This window comes from Ruditapes philippinarum, unplaced genomic scaffold, assembly GCF_026571515.1.
Source record: "Ruditapes philippinarum isolate M1 unplaced genomic scaffold, ASM2657151v2 ctg1903_1_1_1_1, whole genome shotgun sequence".
In the NCBI taxonomy this organism is placed as follows: domain Eukaryota; kingdom Metazoa; phylum Mollusca; class Bivalvia; order Venerida; family Veneridae; genus Ruditapes; species Ruditapes philippinarum.
In genome coordinates this window covers 190,182-213,613 of record NW_026866018.1, presented here as the reverse complement: position 1 = coordinate 213,613, position 23,432 = coordinate 190,182, and the positions used below count along the sequence as shown (strand labels likewise).

Sequence of the window (23,432 nt, the reverse complement as noted above, 5' to 3'; positions counted from 1 at the left end):
TCGATGTAATTTTAAGTGTTATTTCACTAGTGTAATATTAATATTTTAATTCACTAAAGTAATATTATTAATTTAAATGGCTTTATTACACCCCTGCACCTTGGTTTAAATGATAAATTCCAGTTAAAAGACTTGAATGTTGCTTCAAAATTTGTATGAAAATGTCCTAATTTTTCCTTTTTGATAAAACTGGATCTAAAGGTATTTTTCAAATTACGGTACATTCGGATAAATTTCATATAAATAATACCTGTGGGGCTGTTAGTTTGGAGCACATTTCGTACACACTGTCTACGTCTGCATCCGTCTTTCTCGCTTGAAGAAGTTGCGATGCTTGAACAATTGGTTCCAGCGTGTTTCCGGCTCCGGACTCTTGTAGTTTGTTGTCACGAAGCCATTGTTCCAGGTGGGAAAGATTATATCTGCAGTGGAAATAAGAGTAATGTACATTGTATGACTGGAAAAAGACAAGTGGTTTAAAACTTTCATGCAGATTTTAAACCCTGTGACCTTGACCTTTGACACAGTCACCTAAAAAGCAATAGGGGTCACCTAATGGTCATGATCAACAATCAACCTCGATGCCAAATATGCAGACTGAGGGTCAAAAGATTCCTAAGTAATTGTGCGGACAAACTTTTGAAGTCAAGGCCCCTGTGACCTTGACCTAATGACCTTAAAATCAATAGGGGTCATCTAATGGTCATGACTAACCTCAAAGATCATCTTTAAACCAAGAGTTTATAATATATGTACATTTGTATACTCATTACTTAATTTGCATAATATAATTATTCACAATGTAATTTGCATAATTTATTCATTACCTGATTTGCATGCCTTTCGACCAGTTACACATATCTTTTCTCAGCAGTAGATTATTTAGTGCACTAGCACCTAGAAAATAGTATAACTGCCGGAAAATCTGCTTGATTAATTCCGGATCAACTGCGTGCTGCGTTAATGTACGTACAAACTGGTTCATCTGAAATTATCAATAACATTTTACATGTTCATCTAAAATAATCAGTTACATTATACATGTTCATCTGAAATTATCAATTACATTATACATGTTCATCTGAAATTATCAATTACATTATAAATTATCAATTACATTTTATATAATTATACATGTTCATCTGAAAATATCAATTACATTATTACATTATAATACTAATAAACTACATATAACCACAGGAACTTGAAATTACATCAAATGACCAATATTTACAACAATATCCATTAATACCCCCTATCTATACCATAGAGGGGGTATATTTTGGATACTATCGTTAATATTGATAGAGTTTCAAGTTTCTGTGATATAACCATTAAGTATTTCCGTTATATATAATTAGTTAAGGGAAATCATATACAAGAACACGGAGCTGAATGATAATAAAATTTGAATTGGCCGAAATAAAAAGACGACAAAAACTGAACAAGAGCACTATATGCAGCATTAACCCTCATCTGTTAATAACAACTATCAATAAACAATTTTGACAACATTCAAAATCAAAAAGGGGCATAACTCCTAAAATATTGCTTTGAGGATAATGACCCTTGTCTTATATCTGCACCTTGTCATTAAAGTTTCTGCACGATAGACAATGGGGAAAACGATGAAACAACAATGCCCTGACCTGTCTTATTCTAATTATCAGATTAGTGGATACAATAAATATTTCACCACAACCTATTTTTAACAAGAGCACAATGTTTGTGGTTAAATCTATTGTTATTCAAATTAAAGGTCAGAGTAAGAATCTATTTATAGCCTAACTAATTCTTCTAAACAGACAAGCTAAAAATATCATTTGACAGAATCACCGACTGTGACTACAGATTGGTGTCATCACATTATACCAAAATTTTATGTATTAATAATAATTATACAAATCAACATTTTGGGTAAGTTGGCTCCAGGCAGGCAGTATCTTAGGTTCATTAAAATACTTTGGGTGAAGATAAACTTCACGTTGAGAAACTACTTTAGATTCTGTAAATACTTTTGGTTTAGGTGATACTTTGAGTGCATATATTACATCGGGTTTATGTAATATAATACGTTCATATCAGGCAATAAGTCAGGGCCAAATAATAATTTTGGGTACACATTATCCCCTGAATTTTTAAAATGCTTTAGAGTTCTGATAGTGCTATAGGTTCCGATAATTCTTTGGGTTCTAACAATACTTAAGCTTCCAATAATACTAAGGGTTCAAATAATTCTTTAGAATCAGATAATACTTTGGGTTCTAGTAATACTATAGGTTCCAATAATACTTTAGGTTCCAGTAACACTTTGGGTTCCAGTAGTACTTTTGGTTCCAGCTATACTTTGGGTTCCAGTAGTACTTTAAGCTCCCAATAATACTTTGGGTTCCAATAATACTTTGGCTCCCTATAATATTTTTTTTTTTTAACAATACTTACAGATTTCATTAAAGTATCTAGGGAGTGTTCAGGGGTGTCTTCAGCTCGGCTGCTACTTCTACCCCTCAGACCGCTAGGTTTGCTCCCTGTCAGCCCAGCAATGGCTTCATGTTCTAATACTGCTGACACTGCAAAAATAAAGAAATAAAATTTTAAAATCATTCCTGTCCCTCCCAAACAGTGTGAATGGACTTGTCTGATATTCATTTTGAATGATTTTTAACCTGATCAATAAGACTTTATAGAATGGATATGCTCTGCTTTGAATTTGGACCAGTCCATTTTGAAGTTTAAGGGTTTTTTTGACAGATAGAATAAGATGAGCTAATTTGATGTATTGTCTTACTTATTAAGCTACCTTCATCAAATAAAGAGTTTATTTTTATTATTATAATAATTTTAGTTCAATAACCGTTACAACTTGGTAACATCATAATAAAAGGTTACCTATAGATGGTTGAATTGTAGCTTCCATCAACTTGATCAAAGTCTGGTATATCCATACAGCAAGGTCGCTAAACACTTGTCTGTACTCGGCCAGGTCAAAGTTTCGTAAGCAGTGCTCATTCTGCCTGGGTGTGTTTTCAGTCTGAAATTGCTTCTCTCCACTGTATTGTTTTAACGTGTGCAAGAAACGACACGTGTTGGCAAGCCATAGCGTGACCCTCTCAAGATCATCGTGATGTTTCTGTCATAAGAAACGAAAGCATGGATTGTCAGATAAGATAATATCCGTCAACTTCCAACAGGACAGTTTTTTTCCACATATATATGCTCTTAAATGCTGAACTATATTTGTAGAATAAATGACATGGAAATGAAAAGTTTGCCAGCTTAAGTTCAATAGGAAGAGTATTGGATTTGGAATCAAGGGGTCGTTGGTTTGATCCGCAGCAAAATTCTTCATGACAACAGATCTCGGACACCAAGCCTAATGGTCCTGTGTTTACTACAGCTCATTTATATATAATATGTGTTTAATTACTTGAGGAAATTGGCAATTATAGATAATTTATCTACAATAACTGGTTCAATGGACCGATCGTTGGATTAGGACCAATACGATGAGTTAAAATCAGTGTATAAAACATACAAACAATTTTATAACAATTTAAATAATCAAATAATATAATGAATAATCAAATAATATAATGAATAATCAAATACAATATGAATAATAAAATCTGTTCCTGCCAAAGCACAAGAAAGCTTTATAGTCTAGTTACTTTTAAATGTGTTGATTATATTATCAAACTAACCTTGACCACTTTTTTGATTCCATTGATGGTACTAGTAAGGAAGGACCGGACCTTTTCATCGTCGTTAATGTAGTCCGTGTGCCGTACACACATGAATAACAAGTAGGCCGGCAAACCTGGTAAAAATGCCGACGTTACCTTCGGTTTCAAATCTGAAATACGTAAAAATCATAATATACAATGTATGGTAATATAATATGATGTTTTGTAATGTTGATTTTCATTGGATAATCTTTTAACTACATTATTCAGTGGATTATTATGTGTTCACATAGCATTTCTTTCATAATAAACTATATTTGAAACAACAAATGAGATTTTTCTGAGATTCAAAGAATTTTTTCCCCATTATTCATAGGCAGTACAAAAATTCAAGCTTATGGGCTAAATCAGAAAACTTGCCCCCCATCCCTTCAATCTTTATCAGCACATACCTAAAATTAACACTTTTTTTCTGTTGAACTTGGTAAGATAAGCACCTCACCCCCGTCCCTCATACATTTTTCATGATATAGCTAAATTAAGTTTGTTTAACAGTTGGTCATTTAATTTTATGTCCCTTACCTTTTTTGTCACTACCCCTCCCCTCCCCCTAGAATCAGCACTATTCAGCTGGCTTGCTTAATACTGACCCTAAACCCACCCCATTCTTTCTTCACTTCCACTCTTTTTTATCACCACATACCTAGAATAAGCACTTTAATCAGTGGTCCCTCATCTTCTTTCTTATATTCCAACATTCCCATGTAGTTCCTCTCCCGATGTTTTATCTGCGCCACATTCTCCACACTCTTCGTCTCCTCTTTCTCTAGCTCCGCCTGAATCTCCGCTGCTGTAATCATTATAAAAACAGGGTTTATCTTGACATATCTTATGTGCGATTTTCACAATGCTGCTGTTATCAAAATAAAAACATGGTTTATTTTGTCATATTTTGTGTGCGATTTTTCACAATGCCGCTGTTATCATAATAAAAACATGTTTTATCTTGATATATCTTATGTGCGATTTTCACAATGCCGCTCTAATCATAATAAAAACATTGATTATCTTGATAAATCTTGTGTGCAATTTTCACAATGATACTGTTATCATGATAAAAATATGGTTTATCTTGACATATCTTGTGTGCAATTTTAGTTAAAAAGCGACAAAACTCAAAAAATATAACTTTTCAGAATTAAGCCCCTTGTCTACCAACTGAAAATTGTCATCATAAGCAAGTATTCCAAGTTTCATGTTGATAAGTTTTAAAAACGTTTAAAAAAATAGGCTACATTAAGGTTTTTGCACCATGACGACGACAACAACGACGACAATGCAGTCATCATAATAGCTCGACTTTCTCTTTGAAACAGACAAGTCTATAACATCAAATGATAAAAGAAATAAAAATAATCAAAAAAAAAAATGTCACATAAACATGAAAAATCTAATATCACTTAACTCTAAACCTGCAAGAATCTAAAGAATTTTTTTTCTTTGCCACCAGTATAGAGCTAGGATAGACCACTCGGATGCTTCTAAACTGTTGGTAGCTAATTACATTATTCAAAACTAAAACCATGGCAAATCCAGTACAAGAATTCAGCAAGTGAGTAGTAATAACTAAAATTACCACTGAAATTTGGCATATTTCAAATAAAATCAAAAGAAAAGTCACACACAAAAATCACAGAAATTTCACTAGTTTTATGTAACAGGAATAATCACAGAATGTTCTATATAACATTAAATAAAGTAAAACATAATTCACTTAAATAATGCAATCTTAATGTAACATGAATGATCACAGAATAATCTATGTAACATTAAATAAAGTAAAAATAAATCGAAGAAATAATGCAATCTTAAAATGTAACATGAATAATCACACAATATTCTATATCACATTAATTATAGTAAAAATAAATCACAGAAATAATGCAAGCTTAATGTGACATAAATAATCACAGAATATTCTATATAACATTAAATAAAGTAAAAATAATTCACAGTAATAATGCAAGCATTATGTAACATATTCACACGATGGTAAAAATCATAAACACAAAATATTAAAATTTATTTTCAATAAAAGCTTACCCGTGGTGGGACTAAGGGACATAGAGGATGAAAAGGGGGCACGGAAAATCTTGGGGATCCCTGGTTATAGCAGCAATAATTAGAAACAGTATCAAAGGTAAGTTTATTAAGAATTGAAAAGAAAAAACTAGAACTGCCACTATCATGGCGTGAATACCCCGCATACCACTTTGTCAGAATCAACAGTGGCCATTTAGAGCTCAAGGACAACCTCCCTGCCAAATCTGAGGTTACTAAGCCAGTGCATTGCTAAGTTATGTATTCTACATGCTTCAAATGTGAAAATGTCAAAATCAAAACATTGCAGACAGGACATTCTTTAGAAATTGAGAAGAAAAGCTTTTTTTTGTCAAGGTCCTGTGACCTTGACCTTTGACCCAGTGACCTCAAAATCAATAGGGGTCATCTACTAATCATGATCAACATCCATGCCAAATATGAAGACTGTGGGTCAAAGGAATCTTAAGTTAATGGGTGGACAAACTTTTTGAAGTCAAAGTCCCTGTGACCTTGACCTTTGACCTGGTGACCTCAAAATCAATAGGGGTCATCTACTAATCATGACTAGCCTCCATGCCAAATATGAAGACTGTGGGTTAAAGGAATCTTAAGTTATTGGGCGGACAAGCTTTTTGAAGTCAAGGCCCCGGTGACCTTGACCTTTGACCTGGTGACCTCAAAATCAATAGGGGTCATCTACTAATCATGACTAACCTCCATGCCAAATATGAAGACTGTGGGTTAAAGGAATCTTAAGTTATTGGGCCGACAAGCTTTTTGAAGTCAAGGCCCCTGTGACCTTGACCTTTGACCTGGTGACCTCAAAATCATTAGGGGTCATCTACTAATCATGACTAAACTCCATGCCAAATATGAAGACTAAGGTTCAAAGGAATCTTAAGTTATTGGGCGGACAAGAAAAAACCGACGGACAGCCGGACGGACATATTTGGCAGACGTGTTTGTGGGGTTATTCCTTTGATCTCTTAACCCCACAAGAGCAAATTTTTTAACCCCATAAGAGCATTTTTAACCACATAATACATGTCTCTACGGAATGAACCCCATACAGAGTGCCTGTACATAAACCTAAACCTCATCATGTAGCTCTCGTTTGCTCGGACGGACAGCCGGACGGACAAGCTGATTCCAGTATACCCCCCTTACAACTTTGTTGTGCGGGGTATAAAAAAGAAAAAAAGAAGGAAAGAAATCAGGTGAACACAGTTTAAAGAATCAACATTTCTCATTTATAGCATAAAAAATGTATATTTTAATTTAAAATCTGAATGGTATAGCTTTGTAAATTAAGAAATAAATATCCATGTTTTGTATGGTGTTGTAGAATAATGCATGGTTTAAGCCATATAGACATAAAGGTCGATAAGTTCAAGAGATGAATTTCAAAGAATTTGAACAGTAAACCTGTGCATTACTGTTGTACTACAGTGCAATAAAAATAAGCATCTGTTCCATTTTAACATTTTAATAGAAAGAGAATCAAGTCAGAATGAATTGAGAGGAGAAGAAATTTTAATGACGTAATTTGGTTTTTTGACCTCATATCTGATGACACATGGCACAATAATTCCTTTCCTTATTCAGCGCATAAACGTGTACTTATGCACTCAGCTGCCCTGTCTGTTTAAGAAATAGTGTTTGTTTGTTTGTTTGTTTCATTTTACGCCTTTTCCCAACAGTATTTCAGTCACATAGGCAAATAGTTTCCTAACCATCGTTCCTGCAGAGTTACATCAGTACTAGACTACCTTCCTCCGCGCTAAACTACCAAAGCATTTCCCTAGGATTGAACCCACGCCTGAGAAGTAACTGGATTAGAAGTCATCGACTCTAACCCCTCGACCACGGAGGCGGTAAAGAAATAGTGTGAAGTGTGATAAAATGTTGAATTTATACTGTATGGATAGAAATTGCCTTATTCAACTTTCTCTAATAACCATAAATTGTAAAACCCCTTTGACCACAAATTGAGCTATAAATAGAATTGGCTAAATATAGATTGTGCTAAAAATAGATTTGCTAAAAATAGATATGCTAAAAATAGATTTGTGTATACCTTCTCCATCTTTCATTCTCTTTGCATACACCTTTAACATTTTCTTTAGCTTTCTAATCTGGTCAGCTTGTTTGTCAATCACTTCTCTCAAATCCTGCAAATGGTAACAAACTCTCAAATTATTTAACTTTCACAATGCCACAATGGCAAAATACCGTTCAGCCATGCTGCCAATATACAGCCATGCTGTCCTGCAAGCATTATTTAAGTAGTCTTTACATTGTATTATTTACAAATAAAAATGACCAGGTTGCCTGAAATCAAGTTAATTTTATTAATATTTTAATTGTTTTCTTATAAATAACAACATCAAAATAACACTTATAAAGCAATGATACAGACAGATGGAGGGTGGCCTTTTTGCGCCCATGTAAGATAGGGGTTAGAGATTAACTAAGACATCATAACAACTCTGCCACAAGAAGACCTCAAAATACCTCACACAGGTTTTTTTTCCTCTACGTACCAAATTTTCCGAAGTAAGTCTTGTTATTTCATGTTGCATGGTGGCCTCAATCTTCGCATCGGGTGTCATTGACAGACTCTGAAATCACAACATTAGAATAATGAAATATCTTTCTACCAACATTTCTTGTGAAAAAATGTAAAGGGTGGAAACCATCGAAAATCTCTGAACAAACGACAATATTACAAATTGTGCATATGTTTTAAACCATATTCTTATCAAGTACACAGTCTCTAAATGCTCAACAGAGGGAAGAAATTTATTCAAAAGGGATTCTACCCCCAGCAGACAAGATTCTACCCCCAAGCAGAGACAGGACTCTATCCTCAAGCAGACAGGATTCTACCCCAAAGCAGATAGGATTCTTCCTTCAAGCAGACAGGATTCTACACCCACAGACAGGATTCTACCTTCAAGCAGACAGGATTCTACCCCAAGCAGACAGGATTCTACCCCCAAGCAGATAGGATTCTATGCCTAAGCAGACTGGATTCTGACCCCACGTAGCCTTGATTCTACCTCCAAGCAGACAGGATTCTACCCCTAGCAGACAGGATTCTACCCCCACGTAGCCTGGATTCTACCTCCAAGCAGACAGGATTCTTCCCCTAGCAGACAGGATTCTACCTCCAAGCAGATAGGATTCTATACCTAAGCAGACTGGATTCTACCCCCACGTAGCCTGGATTCTACCTCCAAGCAGACAGGATTCTACCCCTAGCAGACAGGATTCTACCCCCACGTAGCCTGGATTCTACCTCCAAGCAGACAGGATTCTACCCCTAGCAGACAGGATTCTACCCCCACGTAGCCTGGATTCTACCTCCAAGCAGACAGGATTCTTCCCCTAGCAGACAGGATTCTACCCTAAACAGACAGGATTCTACCCTAAACAGACAGGATTCTTCCCCTAGCAGACAGGATTCTACCCCTAGCAGACAGGATTCTACCCCCCACGTAGCCTGGATTCTACCTCCAAGCAGACAGGATTCTTCCCCCAGCAGACAGGATTCTTCCCCTAGCAGACAGGATTTTACCCAAGCAGACAGGATTCTACCTCCAAGCAGACAGGATTCTACCTCCAAGCAGACAGGATTCTACCTCCAAGCAGACAGGATTCTTCCCCTAGCAGACAGGATTCTACCCCCACGTAGCCTGGATTCTACCTCCAAGCAGACAGGATTCTACTCTCAAGCAGACAGGATTCTACCCCTAAGCAGACTGGATTCTACCTAAGCAGACAAGATTCTACCTAAGCAGCCTGGATTCTACCTCCAAGCAGACAGGATTCTACTCTCAAGCAGACAGGATTCTACCCCTAAGCAGACTGGATTCTACCTAAGCAGCCTGGATTCTACTCCAAGCAGACAGGATTCTACCCCCAGCAGACAGGATTCTTCCCCTAGCAGACAGGATTCTACCCCCAGCAGACAGGATTCTACCCCCAGCAGACAGGATTCTACCCCCAGCAGACAGGATTCTACCCCAGCAGACAGGATTCTGTCACCTCAAACCACGAAAGCAGCATCCTCAATCTGTCAAGAGATATCACTTATATTCACAATATAAAAACGTAGCACATTTTACATATTTTTTTCCATACCAAGTAGAATACTATCCTACCAGAGCAAAAATGGAACAAAATATTACAAATCCACACACAGGCCGACAATGACAACACTTCAATTCCCATTAATTTTCACCATCTCTTACTTTTTTTATAATAATTTTACAATTTATATATCAAATTTCATTCTCACATATTTACCCCAACAGATGTATCATTATTCATTATAGATATTAAAGATATACATCAACTCCTAACATTGCATATTATTGAAACCCATTAAAGATAATTTACTCAATAATATCAGATAACATAGAGGATATTTGTTTGTTTCAGTGTAAGATCGAAAAATATTTCACCGAGTGAACACCAGATGCAATATTTTCCACGAGTGGCGTAGCCACGAGTGAAAATATAATAGCTGGGGTTCACGAGTGAAATATTATTTGATCTTACATGTAAAACAAACAAATTTTCTGTTTATTTCATGATTTTTTTAACGATTTTTACACCATTTTACTGATTTTTGCCGCGTAACGTCATGCTCTTATCTTCATGACGTCATCAAATAATGACGTCACAATGTTGAAGCAAAATATAATTCCATGATTATTTTTAGATTTTAGATGTTTTTCAGCACAACGTTCGTAAATATTTACGAACTACAGTTATCACGTACATTTTTTATCATGATTGACTACATTTCCGCTGAAAAAAACATTCATTAATGATCAATATTTTATTTTTACGCCAAATATAGTTCGGCTACTGTGAAATTATATTTGGTAATCATTACTGTGAAATTATCAGAATATAATTAACCGTTATAATTCAGTAATCTACTGCAAAACATGTAATAAAAAACTATCTTTCATCGTACAGTTAAATAGCTTTATCAATTCACATCATTATGCATGTGATGAAAAAAAAAATGAATTTATATTTATCACATAAAATGAACAAGCATTATTATTTATTTTTGCTGGGACCAAAAATGATATCAGCCCTTGCCACCAGTATAGAGCCAGGCCAGTCAGCACATCCATGCAGTCTGACCAGGCTCTATACTGTTGGCTGAATAACTCCAAATTTTCCTCATGACATCCCTAAAACTGATTATGGACTGTGCCTAAAATAAAAGGTCGACAAGTCCATTTAAGAAAATTCAATTAGGCAGGTTAAGAGTTATAACCCTTCAATTTGTATTGACCACAATTATGCCTCCAGAATTGAGCCAAAATAATTCAATAACATCAAACCTGAGAAAACTGTACTAAGATTTAATGAAAAGTAAAAAGATCCAGAAAATAAGAAATAATAATTTACATGTTATGGGTGACCAATGATTGATTGTTCAGTATTTATAACATGATATTTCTACTGCAGTAACTAACACAGTAAAGGATATTTTTTTAAATTTTAACCTATTTTTTCCCCCATAATTTTCATGAAATTTGGCATAAATTTGGAGGCACAGAAGCAACAGAATCATTTCTTCAATAACTAAGACTTAACACTAAATTTATAATACCACTCGGCAACATCCAAAATCTAAATCAGGCCTCCTTAAACGTGTTGTTTTGCACATTTATGAGCGCATACTTAAGTATAAGCTATAACTATATTTGACAGTTTTAGACATTATTACATAAATTTAAACACTTAATATGTCAAGTTTTGTAGTACTATCATGCTAACAAAGTTTGTTCAGAAATATATCATGCCACTATTTTGTAAGTATGTTCTTTGATCATGCTTTTGAACCATTTGACTGTTTATAAATTTTCAAAACAATAAACTGCAAACCAGTCAAAAATTAAAACAATCTCATTGGTCAATTTCAAATATCATTTCAGAGGCAACCAATCAGAGGGGATGAAATGTTGACTGGTCTTCAGATCAAGCTTATCAAACTGACTGGATTAAGCCTACAAAAACTGTACAATGAACATGCCATTAAAACAGAAATCATAAAACATTCTAAATTAAAATTAATATGCTTTACCTTGACAGAAAAGGTCACTCTCAGAGTATGCATGAAACTGATTTCAAACTATAAAAGGTACATTTCTCAGTAACCATGTGAACAAAGCAAACTGACCTAATTGATAAAAAGATTAAGTTAGGCATGGGAGGTTTATTTGAAGACTTTATCTTTAGCAGTCTGTTTCAAATTAAGTAAGAAAAATATAAATTTGGACAAATAAGAACAACAACAAGAGGTCCATGATGGCCCTGAGGTCGCTCTCCTGTATATAGGCCCCCCCAACCCCCACTCCCCCAATGTTGCAGAGCCAATTTATACCCCAGGGTTTTATTTGCACAAACTTGGTAGACACCCATAAGAAGATGTTTCATGCTAAACATTTAAGTTCTAGCTCATTGGGCTTTTTAAAAGAAGATTTTTTTTAGTTTTTACTATACACATATAGTTAAAAACAATGACACCCCTGGGGCCGGGCCAGTTTTGACCCCAGGGCTTTTATTTGAACAAACTTTGTAGACACTTACTAAAAGATGTTTCATGCTTAATAATCTAAACTCTAGCTATTTGGGTTTTTTCAAAGAAGATTTAAAATTTTTGCTAAACACATATAAAGAAAATCAATGACCCCCGGGGCGGGGCCAATTTTCACCCCTGGGCTTGTATTTGAACAAACTTGGTAGACACCTATTAGAACATGTTTGATGCTCAATATTTTAGCCATAGCTCTTTGAGTTCTTTAAAAGAAGATTTTTTAAGTTTTTAATATATGCATATAGGGAAAATCAATGACCCCCGGGCGGGGCCAATTTTCACCCCAGGGCTTTTATTTGAACAAACTTGGTAGACACCCATTATAAGATGTTTCATGCTAAATATCTTAGCTCTAGCTCTTTGGGTTCTTTAAAAGAAGATTTTTCAAGTTTTTACTATATGCATATAGGGAAAATCAATGACCCCCCGGGGCGGGGCCAATTTTGACCCCAGGGCTTTTATTTGAACAAACTTGGTAGACACACACTAGAAGATGTTTCATGCCAAATATCTAAGCCTTAGCTGTTTGAGTCCTTTAAAAGAAGATTTTTAAGGTTTCAATATATGCATATAGGGAAAATCAATGACCCCTGGGGCGGGGCCAATTTTCACTCCAAGGCTTTTATTTGAACAAACTTGGTAGACACCCATTAGAACATGTTTCATGCTAAATATCTTAGCTCTAGCTCTTTGGGTTCTTTAAAAGAAGATTTTTTAAGTTTTTACTATATGCATATAGGGAAAATCAATGACCCCCGGGGCGGGGCCAATTTTGACCAAAGGGCTTTTATTTGAACAAACTTGGTAGACACTCACTAAAAGATGTTTCATGCCAAATATCTAAGCTCTAGCTCTTTGAGTTCTTTAAAAGAAGGTTTTTTAAGTTTTTACTATATGCATAATGGGAAAATCAATGACCCCCGGGGCAGGGCCAATTTTGACCCCAGGGCTTTTATTTGAACAAACTTGGTAGACATCAATTAGAACATGTTTCATGCTAAATATCTTAGCTCTAGCTCTTTGGATTTTTTAAAAGAAGATTTTTTAAGTTTTTACTATATGCATATAGGGAAAATCAATGACCCCCTGGGGCGGGGCCAATTTTGACCCCGGGGCTTTTATTTGAACAAACTTGGTAGACACTCACTAGATGATGTTTCATGCCAAATATCTAAGCTCTAGCTTTTATGGTTTTTTAAAAGAAGATATTTAAAGTTTTTTCTTTCGGTTGCAATGGCAACCAGAGTTTTGCATGGAATTAAATTCTTTGAACAATTTTTAAAGGTGACCACCAAAGGAACATTACTGTGAAGTTTGGATGAAATTGGCTTAGTGGTTTATGAGGAGATGTCATTTAAAGTAAAAGTTTACGGACGGACGCCGGACAAACGGACGCCGGACAAAAAGCGATCACAAAAGCTCACCCTGTCACTTTGTGACAGGTGAGCTAAAAATCAAACACACCTTTGAAATTGAACATGTTAAAAATTTCTTGAACAAAATAAACAATGCATTCCTGGCTTCAAGGTAAGTACAGTTTGTTAATGAAACCTGAACAGAAATGTTTTCAGGGTAACAAACTCGCTTTTAACATTCCATTCAACTTTTGCCTACTTACCCTTTTATGTCTGCATCTTAGACACTAAAATTAAGAATTCACCCATATTTTAAACCCTTAGCACACTAGAATATCTTAAATGGACTTGTCCGTTTTTCAATCTGGACCAAACCATTCCATCATTTGAAGTAAACATTTTAAAATATTCACTTACAGAAAAGCCAACAGTGTGGACCAAGACCTGCCAGCACATCATAAGTGCAGACCATGATATGATGGCTCAGATATGACAGCTTATCTTGGTTCACACTGATATTTTTGTTGATTCCCCCTCCCCCCAGACTAATGCATTGCCTTAATATTATTAACAGACCTACCCAGGAAAGAGAATATAAATATTGGTGCCATGAATGGATCCACTTTTACATGGAGAGGGTTCATTGTGAAGCTTCTTAAATATATTTTAAATCTTACATGTTGTTTTAAACATTCTTACATGTATTTTATATCTTAACCTGATGGAACCAAAGGGGACTAGCCTTTGCCACCACCAGTATTAGAGCCAGGCTAGCCTTCACATCCATGAAGACTGACCATTTAGGCTCTCAACTGTCGGCTGGATTACTTCAAATTCCCATCTTTAACATTCTCAAACCTGATTATGGGCACAATAGCAGCTGGACAAGTCCATTTAAGAATATTTAGCTCTTTACTGAGGATTAAGCTCAATGTTTGTAATTTTATGTTGAACAACTTTAAACTTTTAAATGGACTGTTCCAAATTCAAAGCTGGGCTGGTAAATATAAAGTCAGCTGTTCAATAAAGGCTTACTACTTTTTCTAAGATAGAAGATCTTTTTTTTTAAGTTTGCATGCAGGTACCTATTAGAAAACATGCAAGACTTTCATATTATGCAAATTTTACACAATCTGTATAAAATTATATCACAAAAGAGCAACATGTGTCACTTAATTCAGTGAATCTTAAATTATACATAATATACAGGAATATAAAACTTAAATAACATAATAAACAACACCAAAAACAAATTTTGGGGGCACTACTTCATGATATTATTTAAAGGGGATCTGTTTAAATATGGATAAATTTTACTTTCACAAAAACAACAACATTTATTTTACGTACTACTCTTATATCACTCAGCTATTGTTGTGAAAGGGAGATAATAGAAAAAAATGTATTAAATATCACAAAGTTCCTGACTTTTTTATAATATTTACCTCCCTTGACAAAATGGCAGACATTTTGGGTGTAAATATTCATTATATAATCTCTTCACAGTGATTACCTCCCTTTGCAGATTGTACTGATAAGGGGAGATCACTGCATAGGAGATTGATACATTATATGTGACAAAAACATCTTATTTAGGTGAATTTTCAAATTATTTTATACATAATTAAAACATCTTTTTACATTTAATATGAAATGGATTTTTTTTATCTTTTCTTAAGCATAAAATATATTGTAATAACCTTAAAATGGGGGCCATGGAAGGTAATACACACAGGACCATTTCATAATGTCTAAGATGAGCATCACTATTATCAGCAAAAAGACTAGTAAAGAAATAAGATATCAAAAGTAAAACCAAAATATAATCAATGCTTATGCATCAGACCTAACCTTTCTCTAAATATTCTGACATTCAACTTTTTTTGCATTAAAATTGCTTACCAGGTCCTGACCAACCAACAAATATGAAAAAAAGCTTATGAATATTGCTAAGGTAGATACTATCTCATACACAAGTAAATACCATACTTGAGCCATAGGTGACACTGTTTGTTAACACTATAATCGCCTTTTTTTTAAGTTAAAATCATTACCAAGCATTATGGCTGACACCATCTTGTATAATATTATGCACAAGACTTTTTGCTGATACTGTCTTATATATGAATATATATCATACCCAAGTATAGCTTACACCATCTTAAAAGACACTGGATAGTAATATTTATAATACAAAATATCTTAAAGCAGGTTTAAAATGACTTAATAGTAATATAGCAATACCAAAATCTTAAAGCAAGAATCATTTTTATAAAAGGCTGAATAAAATTCCAATAACACTCAAGCTCTTTGGATGACACTGTTTTATACTCGTAGAAGAGATAATAGTAATACTAATCATACCGAAAGTCTTATGACTGACACCGTTTTATATATGAGTTAATACAGTAATCGAGTCTTAAAGCCGACAGCGTCTTATATATGAGTTAATACAGTAATCGAGTCTTAAAGCCGACACCGTCTTATATATGAGTTAATACAGTAATCGAGTCTTAAAGCCGACACCGTCTTATATATGAGTTAATACAGTAATCGAGTCTTAAAGCCGACACCGTCTTATATATGAGTTAATACAGTAATCGAGTCTTAAAGCTGACACCGTCTTATATATGAGTTAATACAGTAATCGAGTCTTAAAGCTGACACCGTCTTATATATGAGTAAATACAGTAATCGAGTCTTAAAGCTGACACCATCTTATATATGAGTTAATACAGTAATTGAGTCTTAAAGCCGACAGCGTCCTATATATGAGTTAATACAGTAATTGAGTCTTAAAGCTGACACCGTCAGTAATTGAGTCTTAAAAGCTGACACCGTCTTATATATGAGTTAATACAGTAATCGAGTCTTAAGCCGACACCGTCTTATATATGAGTTAATACAGTAATCGAGTCTTAAAGCTGACACCGTCTTATATATGAGTTAATACAGTAATCGAGTCTTAAAGCTGACACCGTCTTATATATGAGTTAATACAGTAATCGAGTCTTAAAGCCGACACCGTCTTATATATGAGTAAATACAGTAATCGAGTCTTAAAGCTGACACCGTCTTATATATGAGTAAATACAGTAATCGAGTCTTAAAGCTGACACCATCTTATATATGAGTTAATACAGTTAAAATTGAGTCTTAAAGCCGACAGCGTCTTATATATGAGTTAATACAGTAATTGAGTCTTAAAGCTGACACCGTCTTATATATGAGTTAATACAGTAATTGAGTCTTAAAGCCGACACCGTCTTATATATGAGTTAATACAGTAATCGAGTCTTAAGCCCGACACCGTCTTATATATGAGTAAATACAGTAATCGAGTCTTAAAGCTGACACCGTCTTATATATGAGTTAATACAGTAATCGAGTCTTAAATTCCTGACACCGTCTTATATATGCTAACTACAGTAATGATCTAAGCCGTCTTATATATGAGTTAATACAGTAATTGAGTCTTAAAGCTGACACCGTCTTATATATGAGTTAATACAGTAATCGAGTCTTAAAGCCGACACCGCGTCTTATTATATGAGTTAATACAGTAATCGAGTCTTAAAGCCGACACCGTCTTATATATGAGTTAATACAGTAATCGAGTCTTAAAGCTGACACGTCTTATATATGAGTTAATACAGTAATCGAGTCTTAAAGCTGAAACCGTCTTATATATGAGTTAATACAGTAATTCGAGTCTTAAAAGCTGACACCGTCTTATATATGAGTATTATATACAGTAATCGAGTCTTAAAGCCGACACCGTCTTATATATGAGTAATACAGTATTATGGAGTCTTTAAAGCCGACACCGTCTTAATATGAGTTTAATACAGTAATCGAGTCTTAAAGCTGACACCGTCTTATATAGAGTTAATACAGTAATCGAGTCTTAAAGCTGACACCGTCTATATATGAGTTAATAACAGTAATCGAGTCTTAAAGCCGACACCGTCTTATATATGAGTTAATACAGTAATCGGTCTTAAAGCCGACACCGTTGAGTTAGTCGAGTTAAAGCTGACACCGTCTTATATAGTTAATACAGTAGTCCTTAAAGCTGAACCGTCTTATATATGAGTTAATACAGTAATCGAGTCTTAAAGCCGACACCGTCTTATATATGAGTTAATACAGTAATCGAGTCTTAAAGCCGACACCGTCTTATATATGAGTTAATACAGTAATCAAGTCTTAAAGCTGACACAGTGTTATATATGAGTTTATACCTTAATCAAGTCTTGTAGCTGACATCGTCTTATAAAAAAATTAAATGAGTTAATACCGTAATTGCGTCTTAAAGCTGACATCATCTTATATATGAGTTTATACAATGTCTAATATATGAATAAATACAATACCTGCTGAATAAGTTTATGCTGTTTATCATTTTCTTTTCGTAGTTCTTTAACCTCGGCGTCATAGTCTCCGACCTTCTTTTTCAACTCGCCTTCTGCCTTTTGTAACTGGTTTTCTAACAATCTGAAAAAAGTTGTAGAATAGACCCTTGAATAAACAGGTCTTATTATACTCGTTTTTCTATTTCAATGCAATTAAAAATACATGTATGACACTTAACACCCTAATATTTCCAATCTGCAAAATCAGCATTATAAATTTATTCACTCACAAAAATTTCTGACTTTATAGTACATAGAAAACAAACAACATGCATGGTGCGATAATTGTGAAATCTTCTTTGTTATAGGGATAAAGTTATTTTTTCCTTTACATTTGATGGTTTTTACTTTTTTTTGATCAAAGAGTTATTACTGTAAAATTCCTATTAAATGCCCCCGGGGGATTTTCCATAAAGGGGGCTATGAATACCACATCATTTTTCCTAAATCTAAAAATCATTGATAATACATTAAAGGGACTCCACTGAGGTTTTTTTGTCATTACAGGACTGGAAATAACTTTTTGAGATTATTACTCCATTTGATGAAGATCTATACTAATAACTTATGTGCAAAATTTCAGATCATTAGCTTGCTCGGTTTTTCCAGAATAATTATTAGTAAATAGTGAAAAATGACCAAAATTTTAAACGCTTTTCACTGAAATCGGACTGAGAATAGCACAGCCATATGATTTTCAATGTATTTCTTCTATATTTCTTGGTTATATTTTATTAATATTTATGTTTTAAGTGCTCATGTTTTATATATGTGAAAAAATAAAATTTCATTTTTTTTAGGCTTTTAAACCTCAGTGGAGTTCCTTTAAGTGCATTTTTAGTGTTGGTTAAAAAGGGTTTCAAAGTTTATATGATACATTTTTGTGTTAAATATTAAATAAAATAGAATTAGAAGGATTTGAATAAAATTATGGATTTACTCATAAGTTCAGCACTGACAAGTAGATTTTTTTCGTATCCAAAAAGCCTGGAGTGGCCTTTATTAGGGGAGGGGCGTTTAATAGTAATTTTACAGTATACTGTATAGGAATTTTATGGTATATTATTTACCTTTAACCCACCAAATATAAGAAATGGACTTTACCTGCTTTTAATTTGGAACAGTCCATGCAAAATTTAAGGGATTTCAACATCAAAATTCAATTATTTAGCTTAACTTACAATAAAGAGAACGTAATGCATGAGCTGGCCAAGCTATTCAAATGACAAAGGCTTAAAAAGACAAAATCAGTCCAAACACGGTAAGGGTTACATTTTCACATTACTCTATGTTTCCATGTAGCCTTTATATTAATCATTTCAAACCACATGACAAAATGATAAACAGTCGGTAGAAGAATTTGTATAAAGATATTCGTGTCACAATAATAAAACTTAAAATTTAACTTCCTTTCTACACAATCTCACAGATATTGCCCATTATTTATGTATATCTGCTCTATATAATTTACATAAAAAGGAAGCTATGTTTCAAGGCGTCAGATTTCTAACATCTTGGTAAGCCCCCCCCCCCCCCCCCCCCCCCCCAAAAAAAAACTTAAAAAAAAACAAACTTACCAGTTATTGGTGTCTGTGGATTACTTAACATGCATATTGATATATCTTAACACTTTAAAGGTAAATGCCCCCAGATGAAGAGGAAATTCAAAAAAAAATTCATACCTCTTTAAAACATTATTCATAAAAGGTTGTGTAAAAAAAATTTACCTTTAATATTTGAAGGATTCTAAAATCCACTTGCTGGAACTGGCCAGAACTATTACTGACCGGAACTAACCAGCACTGGTGTCATTATAAGGATATGAGGTCATAACTCATGACCCTGTCAGTGCTCAAACCAACTACCCCTTATGTCAATAAAGAGGCAAGACATCTTAACAACAAGGTCATCATTCCTGCTTCATTTCTATCTATGACTGATTTATAACAAAAATAAGTATCAAATTGTTCTTACCTTCAAATTTTTCAAGGGCATCCTAAGAATTGACTATAATTACAAGTAAACATGGCTGAAATTAGCAAAAATATAACCAGTCTACCACAACATTACTTAACCAGTCTAACACAACATTACTTAACCAGTCTACCACTACATTACTTTACCAGTCTACCACAACATTACTTAACCAGTCTACCACAACATTACTTAACCAGTCTACCACTACATTATTTAACCAGTCTACCACAAAATTACTTAACCAGTCTACCACTACATTACTTAACCAGTCTAACAAAATATTACTTAACCAGTCTAACACAACATTACTTAACCAGTCTAACACAACATTACATAACCAGTCTACAACAATATTACTTAACCAGTATACCACTACATTACTTAACCAGTCTAACACAACAATACTTAACCAGTCTAACACAACATTACATAACCAGTCTACCACAAAATTACTTAACCAGTCTACCACTACATTACTTAACCAGTCTAACACAACATTACTTAACCAGTCTAACACAACATTACTTAACCAGTCTACCACAAAATTACTTAACCAGTCTAACACAACATTACATAACCAGTCTACCACAACATTACTTAACCAGTCTAACACAACATTACTTAACCAGTCTAACACAACATTACTTAACCAGTCTACACAACATTACTTAACCAGTTTACGCAACATTAAGGAATAAGCCTTTAATGTTCATTTCAATACTGGGCATAACCTTATAAAATATGCAATCAAAATAAAAGAGTGAAAAGTCTTACGCTTTAATGTTTTCATTCACTGGTGAAGACATTACATGTCTCTCTGGCAATGCTGGCAGACATTCCTCGCACTGACAGCTCTCATCACCTTCAAAACTTGCGTCTGTAACATGCTGCGAATTACCTCCCTTAGTATGTCCTAGTTTCATACATTTTATGCAATTCCCATCTGAACACAAGTTAAAATCGTGTTTGAGTACCTCATTGCTAATAAGATATTCATTGTCATGGACTTCATTTGAACCATTTAATTGCACACTGCCCATATGTTTTGATAAAATGTTCTCATCACTTCCTTTATGAGTGCTAGAATAATCAGAGTGACTTCCCCTAGTTCTACTAGAAGTATCAGAGTAACTTCCCTTACTCCTACTAGACCTGTAAGAGTGCTCTGTCCCAGAATCAAAGCTTTTGTCAGAATGATGTTGCAACTCTTCTAGCTGTCTAAGATCCAATTTCTGAAAGTGCTGTGACCTTTGACCATGCCCATGTGACCATCGTTGAGACTGATTGCATTTTTCTGAAGAACATTCTTCAGATCTGTGCTCAGTCTGAGCAAGGCATTCAGGACAACTACAGTTTTGTTTATCGGGAACGTCAGCCTCATTAAATCTGTTTTCTCTGTCGAAAACACAATGTTCACAATTACAAATGTAGTTCGGATCTTTCCAATGTGTTACACAGTCTTCACAGTAGCAAGTTGCCTCCCTTGGTTCCGGTGACAGAGCAACTTCAATAGTTCTGTTACTTGTCGGAACGCAATTATCGCATAAGCAATCAACTGCTTCTGCTTGGTTGATACAATCCTCGCAATCACATATCACATGACCTGACCCAGTGTCTTCATTGTGAATGATCTCCCTTTGATAATAAATCTGATTATCCATTCCGTTTTCAATAACTTCCATGCCATCAGAATGGTATTCATACTCTTCTTGATCGATATCAGCAAAATCATCATCGTTGTAATTTTCCTCATGGAAAAAGTCTCCTGTATCAATTCCATTATCGTGTATTCGACCATTTTTCAAGTTATCTTGAAACTGCCGAATGTTAACATCGTAACTTGACAGACTGAACTCCCTGGAGAGTTTATTATTAGAATTTATAATCTCCACTTCCTGGTCGTAACCACTATTATCAGACGTCTCGAATGGATCATCATAATTACCATCGTCCACATCACTATGATCCATTTCTTCATCGGTTGCTGTTGTCAATCCAAACTGAGCCGTTCCATTCAACTCACACGACGGCTCCAAATGTTTAAATCCCTTGTCGTAGTTATGTTCAAGATTTTCCTGAATTATATTTTCCTTAGAACTTAAGTTACGAGTCATACCTTTAGGTTTAGGTTTTTCCAACTTTTTCCAAATATCTTCAATATTCGCCATAGTTTATAAAACCACCCTTATAACTCAATATCCGTTACAGCTTTAGCTTTTAATATGAATAATTAATGATCCAATAGCACTTAAGAATTTATTGTCTTTTAAAAACATGTGTCCTCTAAAACCACTTTAATGTTTAAAATCTTCCTCCTTACCTCTGCCTAGAAATGAATTAAAACAACATCTATACTTAATTAGCTTGTATAATATGATAAATCTACAAAATTAATTAAGCATCACAGAGTTCTTTTCCTTGAAATTTTTTTTTTTAAATTAAAGGCCCATTATGCCTTCAAACACTTTCATTTTTGATTTTCATCAAAAACTTTTTTTATTTTTGTTAATTTGTTACAGTTTCCGAAAATAAACCCAAAAAAACTCATTTGCCACTTTAGGATGAACTAACTTTTGTTTCTTTTACCCAGTGTTTTTATAACTATAATGAATTACTACTAGTATTTTGTATGCTAAATGTACTTTGTTTGTTTACATTTTGCTACCTTAACGACTGTTTTATTCCTGCATGTTCAGTCTACTTTCTTCAGTTGTTAAACTTTAAACATACTCTTAATCCATCATTAAACACATGTTTGAGATTTCTAAATTTCCAATTAATCTGAATGAATGTGCCTTTAATAGGGGAAAAAAATCAACTTCATCATTTTAAATACATCTCATAACACAAATATAGCCAAATAAAGTCCAGATAATTATATAGATATGATGTAAAATCTAAAAAATGAAAAAAAAATCTTAGGGAAAAAAAAAAATCACCAACCAAACATAAATTTAATCTCAAATTTCACTCGAACATATCAAAACTGTTAAGGGTTGCAATTGTTGTTGTTGTTGTTGTTGTCAGATTTAAATACATTAATAGCTTCAAGTATGTCCCTACATTCTTTGGTATCTTCAAACTGCAAACTCTTTCTGACACTGAGTATCAACAAACTGTTAATGTATTAACAATTGAAGTTCTTATTCCATTAATCTGTGGATTATCAAATAAAGGGATTAACATGTTTAATTCCACAATGGATTACCGCATTAGGAAGATCTAAGTCTTGTTTTAAATTTAATTATTGAAAAAATTTTGTACAAATTTC

The 23,432-nt window shown here is 34.1% G+C and overlaps 1 protein-coding gene across 9 annotated transcripts in view; it reads right to left on the bottom strand.

The window, feature by feature from the left end:
• The window catches only part of LOC132731005 (unconventional myosin-Va-like), a 122,949-nt gene that overhangs the window by 4,748 nt on the left and 94,769 nt on the right, over nt 1-23,432 (bottom strand). For all 9 annotated transcript variants that reach the window (XM_060717097.1, XM_060717098.1, XM_060717101.1 and 6 more), the window contains 9 exons: nt 18,146-18,266; nt 8,330-8,407; nt 7,864-7,957; nt 4,387-4,533; nt 3,702-3,853; nt 2,890-3,130; nt 2,443-2,570; nt 828-985; nt 251-422 (listed from right to left, as the gene is read on the bottom strand). In XM_060717097.1, the coding sequence (XP_060573080.1) occupies nt 251-422; nt 828-985; nt 2,443-2,570; nt 2,890-3,130; nt 3,702-3,853; nt 4,387-4,533; nt 7,864-7,957; nt 8,330-8,407; nt 18,146-18,266 (1,291 nt within the window). The remainder of the gene's footprint in view (nt 1-250; nt 423-827; nt 986-2,442; nt 2,571-2,889; nt 3,131-3,701; nt 3,854-4,386; nt 4,534-7,863; nt 7,958-8,329; nt 8,408-18,145; nt 18,267-23,432) is intronic.